The sequence below is a fragment of the Anser brachyrhynchus genome (assembly GCF_964034855.1).
Source record: "Anser brachyrhynchus genome assembly, chromosome: 18".
Taxonomy (NCBI): domain Eukaryota; kingdom Metazoa; phylum Chordata; class Aves; order Anseriformes; family Anatidae; genus Anser; species Anser brachyrhynchus.
This window is the reverse complement of record NC_137711.1, coordinates 9,062,950-9,085,503: the sequence shown is the minus strand read 5'-3', so window position 1 is coordinate 9,085,503 and position 22,554 is coordinate 9,062,950. Positions and strand designations below refer to the sequence as shown.

General features: G+C 49.7%; 2 protein-coding genes across 10 annotated transcripts in view; one reads left to right on the top strand and one right to left on the bottom strand.

Annotated features, from left to right (window-relative positions):
* The window catches only part of LOC308179890 (uncharacterized protein), a 140,500-nt gene that overhangs the window by 62,500 nt on the left and 55,446 nt on the right, over window positions 1-22,554 (top strand). Inside the window, exon 1 of one of the 3 annotated variants that reach the window (XM_080560710.1) lies at window positions 16,544-16,672. The exons of the other annotated variants lie outside the window; for them this stretch is intronic. The gene's annotated coding sequence lies outside the window, so the exon portion shown is untranslated. Of the gene's footprint in view, window positions 1-16,543; window positions 16,673-22,554 lie in introns of those variants that run through there. 3 annotated transcript variants of the gene reach the window in all.
* LOC308179884 (urotensin-2 receptor-like) lies at window positions 341-7,257 on the bottom strand. Of its 7 annotated transcripts, none has more exons than XM_080560687.1 (3): window positions 2,414-7,257; window positions 1,125-2,045; window positions 341-1,013 (listed from the first exon to the last, which is right to left on the bottom strand). In XM_080560687.1, exons 2-3 carry the CDS (start codon window positions 1,899-1,901, stop codon window positions 753-755), a joined length of 1,038 nt encoding a protein of 345 aa, XP_080416813.1. In that variant the 5' UTR covers window positions 1,902-2,045; window positions 2,414-7,257; the 3' UTR covers window positions 341-752. The 7 variants fall into 7 exon arrangements, with proteins under 7 accessions (XP_080416813.1, XP_080416810.1, XP_080416811.1 ...); XM_080560684.1 differs by having other exon boundaries at window positions 341-2,045; window positions 2,414-4,226; window positions 4,381-7,257; XM_080560685.1 differs by having other exon boundaries at window positions 341-2,045; window positions 2,414-3,398; window positions 4,381-7,257.

Here is a 22,554-nt window from a genome sequence, read left to right as displayed (position 1 = left end):
AGCTGGAAACTGGAAAGCTTTCCACTGGCGAAGGAAAGGTTTGTCTGGGACAGATGATGCTCCCCCCATTGGTGCTCATGTTTTGGGGGTCAGTGCATGAGGGGATGCTGAGTGTCCCCTGAATGTGGCACTGTCACAGGAAGCCTGTCTCGTTAACAGGAGTCACAATATACTGCAGCAGCTACTCAGCTACAGACATCTGTGTGAGTGGAGCATTAAGCCGAGTGCATACGTGAGAGTGTACAATAAATGTGAAGGCAACCAAAACCAGGACAAAAACCCCTGGACGTTCCTCATCTAAGCTGTCCAATTCTACCCCAAATTCAAGCTGGATTGCATGTCACAACCATCAGCCGCTTTGTCTTTATTTCATTGTTTTCAGTTCTCATACAAGTACTAATCTAGCATTACTGCTTTAAAAAGAACAAACTACAGCCATTCACGGGATAACATAATTTTAAACTCTGTGAGACAGCTGATACTATTAAAAAACATGGCCCTATAATAGGTTTTCATTATTGATAGCTACTTGAGGAGACACACACTATAAAATATAAAGATGAAAAGCGAAAGGCTATTTGCGAGCTTCAAATCAGTGGCGCTGGAGGAAATGAGAACAGACAAACGGCACAGCCTCTGGACTAAATGTGTGCACATTATGGAGCTGCTAAGGCTTTGCCTTTACAATGTACACTTTAAATCAAAGCAACATTGAAGTCAATATTGATTGTTCTTCGAGATGCATTTTACCTTCAGGCACTGCTGTTTCCCAAAGGAGCATGAGCAAGAACGTATGTCTCTGTGCAGTGCTGGCTGCTTGTGGACAGGGATCTCCCCGAAATCCTCTGAAACCGATTCCTTCTTTGGAAGTACCCACTGCTGCTGCTGAGGGTCCGCTGTCTGTTCTTCAGGTACTCCCGGTAGTTTTTGGTGAGCAGGGTGTAGAGGAAGGGGTTGATGCAGCTGTTGCTGTAGGTCAGGCAGGTTGTCAGGTAATTAATGTTCTTCATCACCTTGGGAGATAAAGGGAAGGATTCATAATACTGGAAGAGGAGCTGCCATATCCAGAAAGGCAAGAAGCAAGCCCAGAACACCAGCACGATTGTGAAGATTAAATAGAGCACCTTTTGGTTTGGCAGCCGCTTGGTCTGCTTGAAGGATGCTGTTTGCGACACCCAGTAAATCTTAGCTAGTCGGATATAGAGGTAGCCAATGATTACCCCTGGGCCCACGATGCTGGTGCCAAAGAGGATGGTGAGATAGACTTTGTAGGACAGCTTGCTCCAGGTGGGCAGGCAGATGCTTTTGTTGTCCCTTTGCACCAACTGGATCATGATGAGCATTGGGAGAGTGAGCAGCAGCGATACCAGCCAGATGACAACAGCAATGGCCTTTCGGTAGCTCTTGGACCTCTTCACTGTGTCCAGGGGCTTCAGCACAGCAAAGTAGCGCTCTGTGCTCATGACTGTAAGGGTGAAGATGCTGGCGTGCATGGTGAGGAAGTCCAGACTGAACAGGATGCGACAGCCAACGTCCCCGAAGTACCATTTCTGGATGAAGTAGGTCCCAACGATGAAGGGGATGGTGAGAAGGTAGAGGAGGTCTGCCAGAGCGAGGTTGATGATGTAAATATACATGGAGGCAGATGATCGCAGGTAGTGGCACATCACCAGCAAGGTGTAGACGTTGCCGGTCACCCCAATCACGCACATCAGGGAGAGGATGGTCCCAATGGTGCAGATGGCGATCATGTCCTCCATGGAACCGGCGGCTGCCATGCCGGCCCCGGTGGTGTTCGTGGAGGCATTGGGTCTGATTCTGAACAGGCTGCTCTCGCTGCTGTCCGTCACCATGTAGGGGGTTGCAGAGAAGTGGCTCTCCAGCTCGTCAGTTAGGGACATCCTCCTGGCCTTTGAATGTCAGAGGCTTTGCTCGTGCCACAGGTTTTTGGAGAGCTGTTCTTCCTGTTCTGAGAAACGCGACTGCTGGGAGATGGTGAACCATTGCTTAGTGGGGTCTCATCCGAGGAAGATCTGCATCCTCCACTAGAGGAAAGACATCAAAAACCAACAGATTAGAACCTGCCAAAGCAACACAACCTATTGTTGAGAAGCTACTTGTCCCTGATTACATCTTTACTGCCTGCATGTACCAAAGGTCTGCATTGAGGCCGCTTATGCGGTCATTACGAGAGCACAGCTCTGAGGAATGACGTCTTTTAGTGTGCATGGAAAAGAGATGAGAGATCGTGCAGATATTTGGAACCACTTGCTGCAATCTTTAAAGTTAGTTTGGGGTTGGGAAAGAAAAGTATCCTTCCTAATTTCATAGTGCATTTGCTGATAAGCTCTTTGCTAAGCTCTTAACATGAAGGAATCCAAGACCCAAAAGGGAAAACAAGCTTTGTATTTACCATTTGCAGCTCAAGGGAATGTATCACAGGGAATAGATGACAAAGTTCAGCATTTCTGCAGTGCTTTCCCTGAACAGCTTTCCTTGAATGAGAAGCTCCTGCTATATTGTGACCTGCAGTTCCCAATTGTCAAGTGATAGACAAAAAAGGCATTTTCTGTACGTAGCACAAGCTGTAGGTTGCGCTGTGAGCTCTAGGTATGTGTAAACACAGTTCTTTTCATGTGCTCTGTCGAGTGTGAGCCCACAGATGTTTGTGTGCCCATGCTGAGATATCTATTTCAGACAGTCCTGTCTGCGAATGTGTCTTATGCAGCGGGCTGTGAGATTGCTCTGCAGCGCTTTAGGCAGGTAGTCGCTCTTTGTACACGTGAGCTTTTGGTTAGCTTAAGCCCAGTGCTGTATAAATCATGACTGTTGCTTTGAATTTGTGCTGGCTTGGGGTGTAGGCAAAGGGATATCGAACCTGCTTCAGAAAAACACACGAAAAAGTACGTAAAACACCAGGATTTTAAGGCATAACAAGAAGCCTGTACCAACGTAAAGGTCACTGCACACAGAAATGTTTGCAGTACATATTTTACGCAGGTCAGGTTGTCTATTCATTTAGAAAACGCTGCGAGAGCAGGTGCTGGACTGCCTTGTCCTTGCAGGGCTCCGCAGGCAAAGACATCACACTGCCTCTTCCATGGGGCAGGTTGGGTTGGTTTTATCGTGGGAATTTGTGAAGTTTTGCAGCTTTTCCCAGTAAATTTGGTGTCCTTTTGCCTCCACACCCAGTGACTCCATTGCCCTCTTCATCCCGCTTGCTTGCTTGGCAGGATGGCAGCACCGTGTCCTGCTCCAGCTGTCCTTGGGTCAGAAACTGCTGATGGCCACTGTCGCACTAGAGGACGGGCAATGTTCATCTTCTTGATGACTTGCCCCCATTTTCTCTTCTTCCCATTACCAGGTGACGGGTGCTGTGGAGATCTCATGCAGAAAGTCTGCAGAAAAGAGGGTAACCTAGCACAGACAGATTTCTCCTTCCTTAACAGTTGGGATAGGGGTGCAAAAAAGGCAGAAACACTACACGGAGCCCTTCTCCTCCCCCCATGTCCCTCGGGTACAGACAGCCGAGCAGGAGAGGTGAAGCGTGGTCTGGCAGTGGTCAGTTCTTTGGGAGGTTGCTTCTCTCAGCCGATCTCCATCAGCTTCACTCAGCTTTTCTGGACCCTGCAAACGCAAATCTGCCTTCTCCCCGCCGTGCTGTGCGATCCCTCCTGCTTGGCTTTGGGCACGTGCAGCCAGCCCATCCACGCACCGGCTGGCTCCCTCATCGTCTGCCTCGTCCATGCTCCCGTACAAGCTGTGCTGGCAGCACAAGCATCGATGCGTGGAGGAGACGCAGATGCTCGGAGGCTCTGCCTGCTCCTCTGCCACACGGTCACCAGCAGGCTTGGTTGGAAGGGAAGCGCTCTGCACGGGATGCTCCAGCTAAGCCCAGCTCCAGTGACACGCAGCTCTTGGGCTCGGTTGGATTTGTGCTAGCTTGTTTTCAGGAGCATGTTTCCGTGGCCCAGGTGCTGGCTCCTTGCAGCTGCCTTACTTTGTGCTCTGGGCACTTGTAGCAGGTCTGTGTCGTGCCTGTGCTCATCAGCGCGGGTCCCTGTGTGACAGCTCCTGCTAGAGAGAGCTCCCGCACCGCAGCAGCCTGCTCTGCTCCTGCACCGAACCTGCGTTTTGCTTCATTCATAAAATCACTACAGCGCTAATTCAATTCAAACACTCCAGCTATCTGCAGGCAGAGCTCGCAGCTAGGCAGGTCCTCGTTCCTAGAGGACGAAAATTGTACAGATTGGGGAAGCCTTGCATCACTTTAAAGTTATTGGCATTGCTGCACTCAAACATGCATGCATACACACAAACACATGCAGACACACACAGTAAAGAGCCTGCTATTCCAAGCAGCCATTCCAAGCATCTTACGGTCTAAGCAATTTTCTCAGCCATTCCTGCCTTTTCTTCTACGTTATCAGCACCGAGGGGCACCGTGCACGTTCCGGTAGCAACGAACATAAAGGAATTCCTCCTGCTCAAACCTTGCTTTTAAATCCAGCAGGTGAAGTTTCCTACAAGAAACGGAATAAAAATGCAGCTGGCAGTTTTAAAGCTGAAACTTAAAAAAAAAAAAAAAAAAAAAAAAAAAAAAAAAGGAAAGAATAAAAAAAGAGAATTCTCCTTCATGGGAAGACAACGCCAGCTCCCCGTGCTCCGTTGCATCTGGAAAGGCAGCGACAGGAAGGGAGCGTGCTACCTCTCCAAGTATGTTTGAAATCTGTGCGCTCTTAATACTCTCATTCTCCTCCCTTCACTCACGCTTGCTATTTCTGTTACTCGGTGACGTTAGGCATAGCGTGGCTTTGACTGCAGCCGGCAAAGAGCCTTTTTAAAGCAGCAGCATTTGGATAGCTGGGGCTGGCTGAGCGCGCTCTCCCCGCCTGGCTGTGAGCCAGCTGGGGCTGCGAGGTGTCGGTGCTGTGTTCATCTCAGGACTGGCAATATGAAGAGCTGTCCTGCCCCTCCTTATGTCACACAGAAGGGCACAAGCATCTTGTGTTGCCTGAGCAAAACCGTTGTGTCTGGGCACAGTGGCTGGGTTGGGGAGGGTTAAATTCCTGCGGGAGGGTCGGCTGCCCACGGAAATGGCGAGCTCCTCCATTCGGAGATCAATTCCAAAACGAAGTCAAAGTTTATTTGGGTTGGACAGCGTATTCACAAACGAATCTGTGTGGTGGTATCATGCACGACAGCATCTGAGATATTTCAGGCTGGCAATAAAAAAACGCTGTCCAGGTTGTTTGGGGTTTGGCTGCTTGCTTTTCCCCCGTGGTTCTCAACGAGGTGAAGACGGAGCAAGATCACCCAAGCTCCTTGAAAGCCTCACTGTGAGGAAGGGGCTGGTGCTGAGAAATTCTGAAGCGAACTTGAGATTATTTTGTTAGCAGCTGAATATTGGGTTGGTGACCTGTACACCGTGGGGTTGCTTTTCCTCCCTGTTCCTTGCTCTAGCTCTATGCAACGGGGGAATTGCTTCTGATGTATGGGAGGTGAGGAGCATCCACCTCTCCCGGGGTGGCTGCAGCTGGATGTGGGTGTGTGGGAGATACCCACTGTAGTTTCACCAGTTTTTATTCAGGTGGCCACTGAAAGGAGGTGCCAATTCCTGGCATGGGGCTCCAGGGAGGCAGCAGCTGTCCCCGGCTCTGCACTTGGTCCCTCCTGCATTGACCTGACAAACCGGGAGCTGTTTCCTCCTCAAACTCTTTTTCTGGGTATTGTGTCATCTTTGTTCTTGGCCTTTTACACTCTGCCTTCTGGGAGCTTTCAGATGCATCTCCTCTCATCTCCAAGGTCTTGGCTTCCTGCAGCATAAGCCCAGTTTTGGAGAGTGCTCACCCTCTGAATGGTGCTCGGGCTGCCTGGGGGACAGTGGTGGCACCTGGGAAGGGTCTTGGGCACCAGCTGCAGCCATCTCTGCTGGGCAGCTGGTGCTCAAAGCAGGGCTTCTCTGAGACCTGGGCTTTTGCATCTGGGGAGGACTTGGGTTAGGAGCAAATCTTCATGGGGAGGCTTGAGTTTGCAATGAAAATACATTTCACGTTAGTAGCTTTTAGAAGGGCTGGTTGAGCCCTAAAACCCCAGCCAAAGCACCCCGGTGTAACGGTGTTTTGCTCCAAAGATTTGTTCTAACTCTATGCTTTGTCTCTCTCTCTTGGCAAATCTTTGGCAAAGTGTGAGGGTAATTCACGTGGCACGTTCTTCTTCCTGTACAAAGCAGGGACAACGTGCTGGTGTCCTGGAATCACCTTGCCAGTCTTCATGTAACCCAAAGAATGTGTCCCCACATGGCTTTTGTCCCGGTCCCTCTGGTGACAGATGCACTGAGTAAGGGCACCTGAGTTACCTGCAGCTGAGTAATTCAGCCCCACGGGCTGCTCTGCTTCTGTCCTGTGCTGGGGACAGCCCTCTGGGAGCAGGTCCCATGCAGTCAGTGGTGGGGATGTGGGTGACCTGCTGGGCATGGCTTGGGCATGCTGCTTCCATCACCGTCTCTCTCTCTGGGCACCTATGCTGGAACTGTCACGCTGTCACTCCTCTGTCACTGAGGTGCCCGTTGGGTTTGTACTGACCTGTGCCAGGGAAAGGAAGGGTGAATGGGATGGGAGAAAAGCTTCTGGCCAACCCATCGCTTCCTTGGACCTGTTGGTCCTAACCCGGTAGTTCCTTTTTGGTGTACAAACCTTCTGGAAAATATTATACCAGTGTGCTGGTTTACCAGGAAATGTCAGTGCTGCCGGGGCTGCTGTCAGAGCAAGCTGAGCCCCCAAATGGTTGGAAAGCTCCCGTGGGCCGCTGGAGCCATTTGAGGAAGTGTCTGGAGAGACGTTTGAGAGCGATGTTGTGGTGTCAGGTTCACAGCCCTGGCTCAGAGGGTTGTTTGTGATTGTAGTTCTTCTTCTCCTGTTTCCCCTATTTTCCTCATCTGTAAAACAGAGATCATTGCACTCACTCGTCTCCCGGTGCCTTGAGTTTCAGGGTTTTTCACATTTGTCAGATGCTTTTAGAGCTATAGGCAGGAGTCCCAGCCAGCAGGATTTGTAACAGGGCTAGGAACTGTGCAGTAAGTATCGTATGAAGGTAGGAGCCCTCTGAGATGTGGACTAGGTCTGTTTAATTATTCAGGCAGCATCTGCAGCCACGGGGTTCAAGTTCTGCATAGGAGCCTTCTGACGGGACTGCAGAGGCAATAGCTGTTGTTATTCTTTCAAACACAGGACAAAAAAGACCTGTTTACGTCTTCAACATAACTTATGCCAACGGTATGTGAGTTTGATTGTGCTTGGTTACTGGTTCAAACCTCACTGAACCAGACAAACCCCTTGTGCCCCCCGAGCTGGGCTGTGCACCTAACCTGCCCTGAACCTGCCTCCCCCGGTCTGCGCAGGGCCCCTGGACAATTTTGTTCTGCTTTTGCTGGGGCAGCTTTGAGATCAGCCTCGCCAGCAGCCGTGGGCTCCCTTGTGCTGCACGCTGAAGGATTCCTGCAGGACAGCTTGCCTACAAATCACATTTTTCAAAATGTAAGCCCTGCTCCCCCGTGCAGGGAAGAGCTTGTACAAACGCAGCCAAAAATTGATAAAAGAAACAAATCTCATAAATGTGTCTGCATTCTTGGTCTGGGTCAGGTCTAGAAACACATGCAAGCTTGGATAAGATGGGATTCTCATTTGCCTGACTTGGTTTACTCATCTCCACACATGACCTCCATTAATGCCCGCAGCAGTCAGGGCGCCGTGTGTGCCTTGTCTCTGCTACAGATGTTATTGCGGTCGCACAGAAATTCGCATTAGCTTCAGAGAAACTGCCCTGACTTTGGGGCAGCCCAAAGAAGACCGAGCATTTGCAGCATCGTGCATGCTGATGTGGATTAAACCGAGGTCTTGGGAAGGCTTCACATGACTTGTCTTCCTCCGCTAGGGTCACAGCGGGACGGTTGAGGGCAGGCTCTTCCCATGTCATACCTCGTGTGACAGCACCCGGGTGACAAGTGCTGAGCCCAGGACCACCACCGTGAGCACCATGCTGACAGCTGGGAGCAGCTCCCGAGGCAGAACACTGCTGAGGTGGTGACTCCTGCAGGACACGGTGCTCCCCGGGTCACCTCTTTAAATCCTGCACTTAAATCCCCGTTCCAGCTCTTAATGGTCTTGGCACATGTAAATGCGATGTCCTAATTCCCAACTGCTTTTCTCATTCTTCCTGCTATCTGTCCCCGCCAGTGAAAGAGCCACCCAAACTTAGCCAACGCATTTGGAGGCATCACTGAACTTTTTGGCATTTTTGTCTCCTTTCTTCCTGTTTTTTTTTTTTTTTTTTTTTTTTTCCCCCAAACAAGAAACTTCCGTTGTCCTTTCCGAGGCAGTATTGCTTTGTTCTTGGCTAGTCTGTATGAAAGTGAGACTCTGGGGGCTGCAATAACCAGCTTGTTTTCCCTCATCCAGGATCCCTTACATGGACACCAGGTTTACAGATGCTCTGCTTGGGGAGGGCATTCATCTCTTGCTGAGCTCTGCCAGCCCAGGATTTCTGTGCTGCTGACAGCTTTTCCGCTGCATGGAGGTGAATTGCACAGACAATCCAAGGGGTGGTGCTGGAAGGGGACTGAGAGGTGCCATGCCAGGCTGTTAGCTACCTCATCTGTGCTGGTTTTGGCCCAAACAGTGCTACTGCCCAGGGCAGGGAAGCAAATGAGGTGTTCTGTGCTGGTGCCCTGGAATTTGGGTAGGGAAAGGGCAGAGGGCTCAAGCTCTGACTCCCTGGGATTTGTAGGTAAAAGCTGTATGAACCCCATCCCTGGATCTTTGTGCAAGCTGGTCCTGCAGGGATGGGGCCAGAGCTCCTCTACCTTTCCTCTTGGGACTGCTGCTGTATCTCTAACGAACCGTTGCTCCTCTGTCTCCTGAATTTCACCTCGCTGTTACCGGGATCTCATCAAGCTCCCAGAGATGGCATAGATTTAGGACTCCTGTGAGGTCCGAAGATTGCTGTAGGATGCTGGAAGCTGCCCTGAATCCATTTGGGCTGTGCTGGGGTGAACTCTTCCAGGTTGATGTGGTCATGGCTGGTCCCCGCAGCCCTGGTGTTCCTCTCGAGGCTCAGGTTGCTGCATTTCTGGGAGGCTGCGGCGTGTGCTGGGGGCTTGACCAAATGGCACGGCTGGGCGAAAACCTTCCTGCCAGTGGGGAGGCAGAGCAGTGGCCACGTTGCTTGGTGGTTTGCACCTAACACTTGCGCTGTTTACAAATTTCTAATGTGCTTATGGTAATACCAAAGGACCTCCTTACAAATGCAAACAAGAACTTAAATACATTGATTTGCAATACATTTAAACTTGACAAGTCTGCTTTGCCCAATCCATTTCCCTCTTGGTGTATTTACAAGTGTAGCCCATGGGGACAGGATCAGTGATTAGATCTAGCCCAAGTCCTGTGATTTTCATCAGCGTACCAGCAGCACCTTGCTGGAGCACAGGTTTTTGAGGCTTTCCCCTCTAAGTGATTACTGTTACGTGCACACATTGTTACTCACTTCTTCTGCCTTTTGTTTTTTTCCAAGCTCTTTGGTCCTCTGTCACCATTAGAAACCATCACGTAACCGCCTGTGTCCCAGACCTGAGATCTGTGAAAACGACAAAGTACCCAGGACATACCAATGATGGAGTTAAGGTTGCGTATATTTCATACCGGTAGAGGTAATTGTGATCAGCTGTAAGTGGGTTTTATATCTCACATCAGTAATTAATACGGCTGCTGGTGCGCTTGTCTCAGTCAAGCATGTCCCTGGCTGGGTGCTGATGTCTGCAGTGGGAGGGATGGATCCTGTCTGTGCCAGCCTGTGCTAAGTTGTAGGCTGATCTGAGCCTCAGCCACTTTTGGGAGAGGTTTTAGCAGTGCTAAAGCTGTTTTGGCAGTGTTATAGCTATTTTGGCAGTACTTATAGCTGAGTGCTGCTACAGCAAATATAAGCTGGTGGCTTTGGTGACAGCCTTCTGCACTACACGGTGTGGTTGTTGTGTCATTTGCCCAACTGCCTCATGAAAACCTTTAAATTAAGAGCCACAGAGGTGTGGGTGCTCGGGGCAGGCAGGTGCAGGTGGACAGAGGAGGTCTCGGGGTAGAATCTCTGCAGCACAAAGGGGCTTTGTCCTCAGCAATATTTCACATTTCCCTCTGCACCAATTATAACCTGGTCATCGTATTAAAGGTATTTTGAGAGTAACTGGAATAGGAGGACACAGTGCCTTTATTCTCTTTATTTGAATGCACTCAGGATTAACAAACAAACAAACAAAAAACTGCACTAGACTTCTGGAAGTCTTCCAAAGCATCATCAGAAAAGCCTCGGGGAGTTCAGCTAAGCTCAGCCAAGCCCCTTCCATGGGATAAAACCTATGCTAAAGACAAACGTTTCTCCCCATTGTTACCTGTATCTTGCACAGCACCTCCCAGTTCACGTCTGCGTGGCTGTGCTGACTGCTCCAATGCTTTGCAGTTTGGCTCAGTGTCCTCAGCCATCCCATCCTTCCCTCCAGCACTCTGTTCCATCCTGGGGGAGTATTCCACATTTCTCAGTCTGGTTCCTCCTCGTGGCTAGGAATCAGAGGATTTTGAAAAATCTTTGTGAAGCAAGAAAGCTGGTGGGAAAAGTCAGTCTCCCACCATTTCCAGCAGAAGTGCCTGTTGCTGATCCTGGGTGTTTTCTCAGCTCTGAATGCCTGTGGCTGGCAGCAAACATTTCTGCTGGAGCTTTCAAAAACCTCTCACAAGACACGCAAGGTGCAGCACGAAGGGTGGTCTGGCAGCATGTAAAAATAGCAAATGTCATTGCACGGAGTGTGTGCTGCTGCGGTGGCATTTGCTGTGCTGCACACGTGGGAGCAGGGCCCGAAGGACTGGGGACGGTGGCAGGCGGTAAAGGCCACCCCATGAAGCGGTAGATGGAGATGTTCCCTGCTGAAGGTCATGGTGGTGCTGCTGGGGACAGCCCTGTGGTTCAAGAGGGCTGCAGGACAGGCTGGGCTTCTCACCGACCTTCTCACCGACTGATTTGATAAAGGCTTGCTTTTCATTGAAATCCAGCAGTGCAGCACCTGCCCAGGTATGGTGAGCTCCAGGCCTCTTGTGCCCCTGAGAGGTCATTGCCAAGGCAGGTGGGAGCGATGGTAGGCTGCTGGAACGAGGAAGACCCTGAGCTAAAAGCAGTGCCAGAAGTGGCAGGTGTTAGTTCAAAGACCCCAAAGCTCGTGCCAGTTTTAGACAGAGAGGTTTGCCCTCTGCAGATTGCGCCCTGTGATGAGGAGCAGGCAGCATGTGTGTCCCCGTGCCAGTGAGTCAGTCCCTCACTGTGGGGACCGGTGTGTCCCCAGGACGGGGTCTGGGTGGCAGAGGTGGACCCAGCAGGGCTGGGATGGCTGTGGCTGCTGGCCACAGAGGCCACAAGGGCCTCAGCGTTCATTCCTTTGTTGTTTTTCTAGTAAGAAGGATGCAGCATTCATTTAGTCATTGGCATGTTATTCCAGAGGGAAATTCTCTTGGAAATGCTCTAATGGTGACAAAGGGGCTTAATTCCCCAGCAGAAAGCAGAAGGAACGTCGAGCAGGTGCCTGATTTCACAATCAGAGTGTGTATTTATTGTTTCAAAATGCTCCTCTGTGCCTCGATTTGTTCCCAAGTAACACTTCGATTAACGCAGCAAACCCAGTGTGCTGGGGCCTGAGGATGGGCATGAGGACGGGCTAGCTGAGGTCAGCCCCCAGCACTGATCTGGAGCTGAGGTGGAGGTCTGTGAGGGAAATTCTGCCTGGTTGCAGCCCGAGTAATGCCTTCTGCCCCTGTGGGACCCATCGGTCATGTGTAACTCGATTTATCGAGTATTTGCACCATTGTGGTGCAGCACAGCAGTGGCAGCTCATGCCCAGGGAGATGCTGCCTGTGCTGGGCGCATCCTGCCCCAGCCACGCTGAGCTGCTCAGACAGCACCCGCCAGCACGACGAGGTTGTCCTCCTCCTCCTCAGTGCTCCTTCACTGATCTCACCTCACCTCACCTCTGTGTGAAGGCACAGCATCCTTCCCGGATGGCCCCACTGCCCATCCTTTATTTTCTCTCTGCTGATTTCCCAGGAGGAGTTGAGCCCAGCTGCTCCATATCATGGGAAAGCTTCTGGCAGCAGGCACTGTGAAGCTGCTGTGTAAAAGTCACCGCAAAGCTCTGTCGTAAAATGCACTTGTGGCTTCAGAACATTTTAATTGTCCTTTTAATGCACATTTGGAGGCATTGTAAAATCTTTGTGTTCAAGACAGAGCGTTCCCCATGGGCTGGGGACCCGCCTCCAGAATGTGCCGCTGCCGTTCGGGGCTGTGTGTGGCTGAAGGGGGTTGTTTTCTCGGGTTTTTGAAGCGGTGTCAAAGCCACAGCTGTTTTATTGATGAGTCAAAGGGAGCAGCGTCCCTTGCTTCTTAGACTGTAAATGCCAGAGTATGCAAACACCTGCCTCAGTAAAAAATAAAAACTAAAAAAATACATAAAACAGAAAACCCAGATCACATCACCTCTCGGTTCCCTTCAAGGTGATGTAGGATGCGATTTTTGGCCATGATTGAGGTTTCAGCACTGAGGACGGCTGCTACAGCTGCACCTGTGCTGTCTCCTGTGTTATCCTCAGGTTTTGGATCCTGCCTCGCTCTGCAGCGTCCCGGCTTGTACGAACAGAGGGAAGTGCTTCATTTCACATGTGTATTCACTGCAGCTGTGCTCAAAGCCGCTCCTGTTTCACTGTGAAGGCTGCTCCGTGTGTGAGCAGGAGGGAAGATCGCCTCCAACATGTGTGCTCGGGGCTGCAGCCGGGCTCCCCGCGCACCTTCAGGGCTCCGGGCGCTGCAGGCTGCAGCATGGTGCCTGCCTGGGTCCCCGTTCCCTGCCCAGCTCCCAAAGCCCCGCGGTTTCTTGTTAACCCAAAATTTAGCTCTTCCCGGGTTGCCAGCACTGTTTTCATGCCCTATTTTGAATATAATTGTTCTTTGTGCCAGCACACTGACAGTCAGGAATACAGATGGGCTTTTGGGGCTGTGGCTGGCAGGATGCGTTTAAGTGGTTTCCATTTTGCAAGTCATTTGTGTCCTGCACAAATGAGAGAAATTGGGCACCTGTTGTGCAGGATGATGAATATAAGTGGTTGGTGCACAGCCCAGTGTTGTTGTGAGCCTTTACACACCCCCAACATTAACTCCAAGCAAAATATTCAAGGGTCTTAGTGGCTTTCAGCTACTTTTTCCAGCCTGCATTAGTAGTGCGTGACTCGGTGCAATTAGGTGTCCCAAAACGTTTTGCAAAGAGGCTTTCGGTGACCTGTGCTGAGTCCCAGTCCTCTCGGGACATTGCCCAGGTGTTAATCCAGGACATTGTGCCACCGCAACATCTGGCCGTACCTCCTTGCAGCACAGCATTGCCCTGAATTTCTCAGTCGTGTGCACAATTCAATGGGAACTGACAGCGTTTCGCTGGAGCAGAAGGGAGGGGGATCTTTGCTACCTGTGCCAGATGGGAGCTCCTGCCAGCGGTGGGAAGCAGTTCCCTTTCAAATTCATTTATCTTCCACTGCTAGCCCTTCTCATGAGCTGCTCCTTGCAGCTGGCTCTGCCGTGCCCAGAGCATGCAGTGCAGGGACTCGCTTGACTGCTTTAATTGCCTCAAATTAATTACATCGCTATGAATTATATAAGGGTAACGTTTTTAGGGAACTAAAGCCCATGTCTAGGTGATAGGAAGAAACTAATGTCGTTTGCGTCTCACCTGAGCAATTCACACCCTCCTTGGCTGAACCTGGTCCCTCGTTTTAGGGTCTTGCTTCTTCCGCATGACCATCACCAGGCTGGCTTCTCTTTTCTAAACAAGATATCCTGTACTGGCGTGGGCAATGTTTACTTTGAGTTGATTGAGTTTCAAGTTAAAATTTTCCCCCAGTTTGTAAGATTTTCATGAAAGGTAAACCTTTCCGAACTGTTTGTTGAAATACTGAAATTCTCCCGGTTTTACGCTTTGTTTGCTCCGTCTGGAATGCCTGGCAGGTTATTTATGGTTTCTGAAAGGAGGCTCCCTGTGCAGCTCCACCAGCTCCTTTCGGGGCCTGCCTTGAGCATCACGGGGCCATCCTGGTCTCTGTAAGCAGAGGAGCATTTGTTGGTGGAGCCCTGTTACTCAGACCTAGCTGTGAATTTAAGGTATTGTTGGGATCAAGAAGCAACTAACTTTATTTTTTAATTGGACTTCATCTTTACTATCCAGAATCACTTTGCAACATCAACAAACTTCGTTGTTTTCCTCTTCGTTCCTTTTTCCAGATTTTTCACGTAGGGACAGGATGGCTGGACACTACGGTGACTCTGCCCACTCTGAAAACTATTTACTCCTTTACTCCTGCATTTTGTTTCTTATCTTAACCAATTACTTGCATGACAACCTTGGCTCTTGTCTCATGAAAGACTAGTTGTTGAAGGACCTGGTTGAATGCTTTTTGTTAATCCAACCACAACTATATTTCCCTTTTCTGCTTCTTCACAGACTCCTTCAGAGAGCTCCCATTTGAGGCAGAGATTCTCTTGTGAAATGCTCTTCCCCAATATCTTATGTTTATCCGTGTGCCTGTTCACTCTACTTTTTAATCCAGTTTCTCCTAATTCATCCTACTTACTGCTCTGTATTTTCCCTTATCTTCACTGAGACCTTTTTGGAAAATTGGTGTCACATTAGGCACTTTCTAGTCATCTAGTACACAGAGAGCTACAGAGAGTTTTAAGCAAGAAGTTGCATGCCACAGTTAATGCTGAAGCTCTTTCATCCTCTTTATGGCTTTTTGGTGACCGCATCCTGAAATCTGGCATCCCTGAAATAAGCTCAGACGGGAAGGGAGGTCATAGGTGCATTTATTTTGCTTCATTGATTGTCTGGCCTTTAGCTCACTGTGTAGAAAGAAATCTGTGTTTTAAACAGCACAGCATGCGATGCACTACGTGTGGCTGGGGATGTTGCTCTTACAAGTTCATTTAGAAATGCCAGGTCTGGGCTGCTGGCCTGTGGTGGGTGCGCTCTGTGTCTGTGGTTGCCATAAGTCTTGCTCAGGCTTACGAGCCACAGCATGCCTCGATGTGATCGTTCCTTGAACTGGACAGCTCGTTAATAACGGAGTGTCAGGCAGATGCTCAGTGCCATGAAGTCCCTCATGGGAAAGTGATGAATCACGCTGAAGTCCAGGAAAATGATAAAGGATCTGAGTTTGACTATGAGTCAATCACTTTATCTAACAAAATGGCATGGCATCATCCCTCTGTTGTCTATAATTCAAGGAAAATCTGTCACAGACTCTTTCCTCTGGTCTTTACAGAGTGTGGTGCAGCCTGACACTGCATCGCTCCCCTGTTATTTGTGCAGGCATGGGACAATCAGACCCCCCCAGCCATAAATGTGTGATGTAACTAATTGGCAAAAGCACAAATTAGGTGCTAAGGGGAGGGGGATTGCACAAGCTGAAACACAAAGTGAAAGGGACCTGAATCCTGAAAAACTGCTGAACAAAGTAAATTATCTCATGATCCTACAAATAGCAATCCCAAGCAAGAACTCTTTGAGCTCTCTGGGTGACAGGAGAGGGCTGCGCCCCCGATGCCCCCCTGGGCTGGGACACCTCTGAGGGCACCCCTGGAAGGAAGCGTCTCTTGTGGCTGACTCCTTGAGGAACAAGTCATCTGCAGATCCCAACAAGGAGAGGGGTGAGAAACTCACTTTCAAGGGGATCTTAGAAGTGCCCAACTGAATTTAGAACCACCCCCCATAGCCCGCAGTAAGTCTTGGGTGAACCTTGCCTTTCTGCAATTAAGTCGCTGTTTGTATTGTAATAAACTCTTTAAAATCATTGTGTTAATTGACTAATACTTAAATGCTGATTAAGTGGTGTTAAAAAACATATAATCTAATCTTGTGATTTATCGTAAAAGTATATAATAAATTCTTAATTATTGCTACGTTGCAGTTGTGTAAAATCTATTCTGTGACATGATCCCAGGTCCTTTTTGGAGGGGTAAAGGAGCTGCTAAATGTAGCAGAGAGTGCTCTTTGACATCAGCAACTGTTAATACATAACCAGAGTTACCAGGGAGGGGGAAGCTTAGAAAGAAAAGGAACAATGAACAGGAAGAAAAATTATAATAATTTTTGCACTGTACAGAAAATACTCTTTCCTTCTAGGACATGTTGTGCCCGGAGTTCTCCCTGTTCCAGGCTGCCTGCTTTACAGCTCTTTGTCTGCTTTCTGTGATCATAAATCTTGTAAATCTCATTGCTTCCATGCCTCTACACATCCTTCTCAGAAACATTTTCTGCAGATTTTGCATCTGTGATCCTGGAAAATAAATCCCTACGGAGGCTGTTAATGTAAATTGGCTGTGTTTAAGTGAGTGGCTGATGCCCGTCAGCTGTGGTGAGAGGTGGCTGTAGTGTATCTGCTCCAGCTGTAATTAGGGGCTGAACCATGAAGAAGTAGTACGTGGTGTGGTTGAGCTGTTCCAGGCTTGGGGGTGGTTGTGGGAAGCTGCTGAAGCCCTGGAGGTCCAGGAGGGCTGATAGGTGACAGGAGCTGTGAAATAGGAGCATGAGCATGCTGCAGCTGTAAGTTTTCTTATTCCTGAAGAGGGGTCTTGCTGTTTTTTATGCTTGCATCCTGTGACAATTGGGTTGGGGGGTGGCAGAAGCCACAGAGGAATCTTACCCTTTTACCCTTATAGTATATGAAAGCTGGGAACGATTCTTGAGCTATCTGCAAGGTACATTGTTTTCTCCCCATGTGCATGTGGTACCTACCCACTAGCTGCTTTTCTGTGAGTTGGGATGTCCTTGGTGGTGCAGGTTTTTTTGCTGTGTGCGTGTGCCTCCAGGTGGTTTGGTTACAAGGGGCAGCTGTAGAGTGCAAGGGGGAAGGTAGGAGGGCCACCAGAGTGCAGAGGAATGGAGTGAAATGGCCTCAGCAGCTTCCGAAATCTCAGCAGTGGAGCCTGAGCTGCGGCAGAAGAAGGGATTTGGTGTTCACTTGTAGCTGAGAGCACCCAGTGTCCCACCGGGGCACTGTACCTGCCCCATCTCCTACTGAGCAGCCTCCAGCTGGGTGGAGAATCTCATCTTCTTTGCCTCTCTGCTGGGAAGTTCCCTGTTTCCTCACAAGACTTTCTCTAGTTTTGCACAAAGAAGCATTTTTTTTGTGTGTGTATGTGTAGTCCCTTCCTGTTTCCAGGTGACTACGTTGGGGCATGTGCAGCCAGTATAATCCTAAAGCACTCCAGCTCTCCTTTTCCACTGTCGAATCCTCCTTTTGCCTTCAATATTTTGCTTTTGCAATATTTGCACATGTAGTACTTTCTCATTCCCTTCTTCCTGGCGTAAGATAAAGTTGACTCAGTGGCTCTTTTATATATCTCACGTAAAGTGCAGCTCTCCATCTCCTGCTGCCATGGCTCAGGCTGATAAAGCAGATCATAATGTAGGCTTTTGTCAGGAGGAACTAAGAACTGGGATTCAAAGCCGGGCAGAAAATTTTCTAGGTCTGACATGCTGTTCATGCCCTCAATATGTCAGCAAACCTGCTGAGGAAGAAACTCTGCTTCTTCCATGTCTGGAAGACGCTGAGGCCAGGAAGGCTCCTGTGGCTTTTGCTGAGGATAGTTGTGCGGGTTTCCTATCTGATGGTCTCTAAGCGGACACTGCACAACAGCCAGTGGTGCTGCCCCTTCTCAGGCTTTGCTGCAGATCCATGGTAGGGAACCCTAAAACTTGTTCAGCTGCGTTTCATTACCAAGTAGAGTGGGCCAAAGGGCCTGGTGGAAACTCCCCCCCGCCTGCCTGAACTAGAGCTGATACTCAACCCCAAATCCCAGTATGACGGGGCTGGAACAGAAGATGTGTGTGTGCTTGTGCCTCTTTCCCACAAGAACGTCCTGTGAGAATAGCTTTGCTGAAGCCAAGAGAACGAGGAAACTTGTAAAAACAAACAAACAAAAAACAAAAAAACTTGCTGCTGCTGGAGCATTTCCCATGAGCAGTGCTGGCTGTTCCCTGAAGCTGTGATTCACAGCTGAACAACACCGAGCTTTCCCATCCAGAAGAGCTTTCAAGATTTTGGAACGTACAAGGGGTAGGAGGAAAGGGGTGCTCTGCTGTTCTGACCGGAGCTCTCAGCTGTCTCAAAGCTCGTAGCACATACTCCAAAAATATTCTAGCTCTCATCTGTCAGCATTTCCTGGCAAAGCCTCTTGTCAGAGCATCGGACAAGTTTTGCTGTGACTTCCGCTGGCATGTGCCCGCACCTGGCAGTTGGAGTGTTTCTCAAATGCATCCATCTGCATTGCTTGTTCCTCTGCCGCATGCCAGCTTCTACCTCACCTGTTTATCTGTCGTCTTGCGCAACGTTTGCTTTGTGCCAGACTTCTTTGCGTCTCTGTCACTGCTTCCTTCCTATCTGCATCCATGTTCCGTTTGTTTCGTGTGAGCAAAATCCCAAATGCACTAATAGGGGTGCAGTACAGGTGGCTGCTGACTCTCCAGAACCTCCCCTGTGTGTGCATCCTTGAAGAGCTTTCTTTACTTATTGTGGGCTGCTTAGAGATTTACTATTTCCAGGAACTGCTCTTCCCAACCCTGTGCCAACCTGGCAGTCCCTGTGTCTGTGGCATCTTTAGCACCAGCAAAAACCTGGGCCCTTGGCAGCTGGCAAGTAGGGCCTGGTGGCTTGTAGGAGAGCATGGTAAAAGATGACAGTGTGGAGGAAGAGTGAAGTTGCAGAGTGAGGACTGAGAGGGGAAGGCGAAAATATGGTGGATGAAACTTCAGATTGCCCCAGTTCAGAGAGCTGCTTGAATGTCTAGACTCTTCTCTAAATGCTTTTAAAACCCCTCCAGACTTTGTTGAAACCTTGAAATGGGGCTGCTTGCACAGCTGAGCATATGCCGGGTGCACCCAGGTTTGGTCTGTGGGGATCTTTGAGCCTCGAGCTAGGGTTTCGTATGTGCACACCTACTATGTGCTCCTGGTGTGAGGGCTGGGGAGGAAGAAGCGGTTGTTGGAACCAGTTAGATCAGATGGTGTCCCTGTCCTGGGCTGTGCCTGATGGCAGGTGGAAGGGGAACTTTGTGCTGCTTGTTACAGAAATGTCCCTGCTCAGGATGGAGCTCAGGACAAATCCATGCCAAGCTCCAGTCCCAAAAGCAGGACGGACACACTGTCCATCACCATGCAGGCTTGTGTGCAGCGTTGCAGCAATTTTTGGAGATAGCATCCAGCAGGGAGGGACCAGGAGCTCTTAAGGGAACAAATGAAAACGCCTCCTCCCTTCTTGTGGTTTGTAAAAGAAAAGGAACCTCTGAGAGCTGTCTACCAGGGTGAGGAACTGTTGCATTCGATGTGTGGAGTGATGAAATAACTTTGGAGCAGACTGGAGCAGGCTGGGCCTTTCCCAGAAGAGCAGTGCTGCCATGATTGCTAGGCTGCCCACGGGGGGAACAAATAGCTGAGCTGGGCAATGTGATGCCTTGGCAGCAACAGCGTGTGCACTGTAGTTCTGGAGATGTTTGAACTCTTTGACTTGTAGTTCAGTTGTGTTCTGCTTTGATACTGCGTTGGTTTTAGGTGGCAAGGTTTTGGTAGCAGGGCTGTGGGGTGGCTCCCGAGCAGAGCCCAGCAGCTGCCCCGTGTTGGATAAGAGCCAGCTGCAGACAGCTCCAAAACAGACCCGCTGCTGGCAGGAGCCAGGCCACGAGTGACGTTGGTTGTGCCTCTGTGAGAGTAGATTTACGGAAGGGGGACAAAACCTACTGCATAACAGCAGCTGGGAGAGAGGAGCGAGAAGCAGCCCTGCAGCCCCCAGGGTCAGTGCAGCAGGAGGCAGGAGGTGCTCCAGGCTCACAGCAGCAGTTCCCCTGCGGCCTGGGGAGAGGCCCCTGGTGGAGCAGGCTGTCCCCCTGCAGCCCATGGGTCCCACACGGAGCAGATCTCCACGCTGCAGCCCGTGGAGGAGCCCCCGGTGGAGCAGGTGGATGTGGCCTGGAGGAGGCTGCGGCCCATGGAGAGCCCCCGCAGGAGCAGGCCCCGGGCCGGAGCTGCAGCCCGTGGAGAGGAGCCCACGCAGGAGCAGGGGGTCTGGGGGGAGCTGCTGCCCGTGGGGGACCCGTGCTGGAGCAGTTTGCTCCTGGGGAATGGACCCTGTGGCACGGAGCCATGTTGGGGCAGTTCTTGAAGAGCTGCTGCCTGTGGGCAGCCCCTGCAGGATCAGTTTGGGAGGGACCCCACAGGGAGCAGGGGCAGAGAGTGACCGAGAAGGAGCGGTGTGCCGCTTGGGGGGAGGAGGTGGAAGAAAGTGGATGGGGGAAGGTATCTTTACTTTGCTTTTAGTTTCTCGCTGCTCTGATCTATTAGTAATAGGCAATAAATTACATTAATTTCTCTATGCTGAATTTGTTTTGCCCATGATGATAATTTCTGAGTGATCTCCCTGTCTTTATCTCAACCCTTGAGTCCTTTCCATTGTATTTTTTCTCCCTTTCCCTTTGAGGAGGGGGAGTGAGAGAGCGGTCAGGTGGAGTTCAGCTGCCCGGCTGGGTACAACCACCACAGATGTTCACTCTGCACAGATCAGTGCAGGCTCCCAGCCATGGGCAGTGTAATCTGCCCCAACTCTCCTGTGGCTGGGCAGCTCTAACATCTCCCGTAATCATGTGCTGCTCCCATTAATGAGCCCAGGTCTCAGCTGCGTGCACATGGAATAACAGTATAACCACAAACTAATTCTTTGCAGACAGCTCTGTTGCGTTACTTCTGGGTATGAAGTAACAGTCCAAGACCTGTAACTAGTAAGACTTTAACTTGGAAGAAGAAATAGGGATCAGTCCCGTTGTTATTGACTTATCAACCCATAACTACCATGCTATTGATGTTACCTCCTAGTTTGAAATCCTGCTTGTAGTTACACCTCAATCCCTTAAGCAGAGCAGTACGTGCACATCTCATGCTACTTTTCTTGCCACATTTCCTACCTACAGATGATGTAAAGATGACGTGATTGCCCTCTTCATGTGGTGCTTTCCAGCTCTGAGACTTGCAGCTTGCAGTGCTCCTGCCAAGTTAATCAACTCGTGCACCTCCTCCAAAATCTCAGCTATCTCCAAAGCTCCTTTAATAAAACAGATAGGAGATGTCAGAGAAAGGGCTTTTCTTCCTGAAAAATGTGGTTCCGCTAAGATCTTCTGTGGTAAACATTCATCGACACTTATTTTTTAAAGCTTTTCTTCCTATTGTTTTATCTGAGCAAGAAAGAGTACTTAGATTTAGCTGAGCATTATGGCTTCTATTGAAAAGAAATTTTCCATTTCAGTCTTCCTTACCAAGAACTTCTTAATTTCTCATTTTCCAGGTCATGTGAAATCTCAGCAGTCTAGCTTTCTGTTTCAGTTTGGAGAAGAAAGTAATTTCACATTTCTATACAGAAAATCATTGCTTCCCCCCTCAAAAAAGGAATTGAAACTAGGAAGAAGATATGTTAGTTTGTGTCCATGCCCTTCTGCCCAGTTTTAACTGTGTGTGCAAGCATTTCCCTGATTTGAAGAAAATGAGAATCTACAAGAAAAAAAAAAAAAACACTCTTACCGTGTGGCATCAGGATGTTTTAATTTTGCTAGGAACCAGCTTCTGCCTCATGCTTCCCAGTATGAATTGTATTTGCAAATCTAATGGTTTTCCCAGTGTTAGGTCTAACCAAGAGAGTCCTCCCATAAAGCCAAAGTGGTTTATTTAATAGCTTTTATCCTATCTTAAGTGTGTAGACAAAATACAGATGCTATCAAGTACCGCTTTCCTCTTTTCCCTGTGCATGGAGCCTGACTGGGCGTGCTTGAAAGGCTGGAGCTGAAGTGTAGGGAAGGAGCTGAAACACCTGGAGCTGCCCCATCCGGCTCTGCTGGAGGACACCGATGGGATTAAAACAGCTGTAGCTTGTGGTCAGGGCCATTCTACAGCAGTAGTAACAGCAATCCGGTTCCCTGGTCCCACATTCAGAGCTGCAGTTCTCCCTTTTCCCGATATGAACGCTCTTTCCCAGTTCCCGTAGGCAATCTTGAGCGTGGCATGAAATTCTGCAGGGCATTGCTTGTCTCAGTAAAGCAGAAAGCTGCGAGGGCCTCACTCCTGCAGCCAGCTCTCCAATTCTGGGTGCTTCTGTCCCAGTGTCTGCTCTGGGTTTTGTGACAGTGGCTTAATGTGCTCTCTTCCTGCTGCTCCGCTTTGGGCTGTGCTCTGCCCAGCTGCTTTTCCACTTTGAAGCATGGACGAGCCTGTGATCAAGCAAAGTTTTGGCTGGCTCCTATAGGGAAGGTGTCTTTTGGCACACTCCCCATCCCAGGGAATGTGAAGAGGTTACCAAAGTCTGCCATGCAGGCTCCTACCAGCAGGGAAAGAAGGAAGAAAATAGGATTAAAACCAATTTCCTCTGTATTTCCAGTTTTTAGGCCGTT

Bases quoted from the DNA above. Each gene is read 5' to 3' on its own strand.
- LOC308179884 (XM_080560683.1), bottom strand. From the start codon at position 1,901: ATGTCCCTAACTGACGAGCTGGAGAGCCACTTCTCTGCAACCCCCTAC.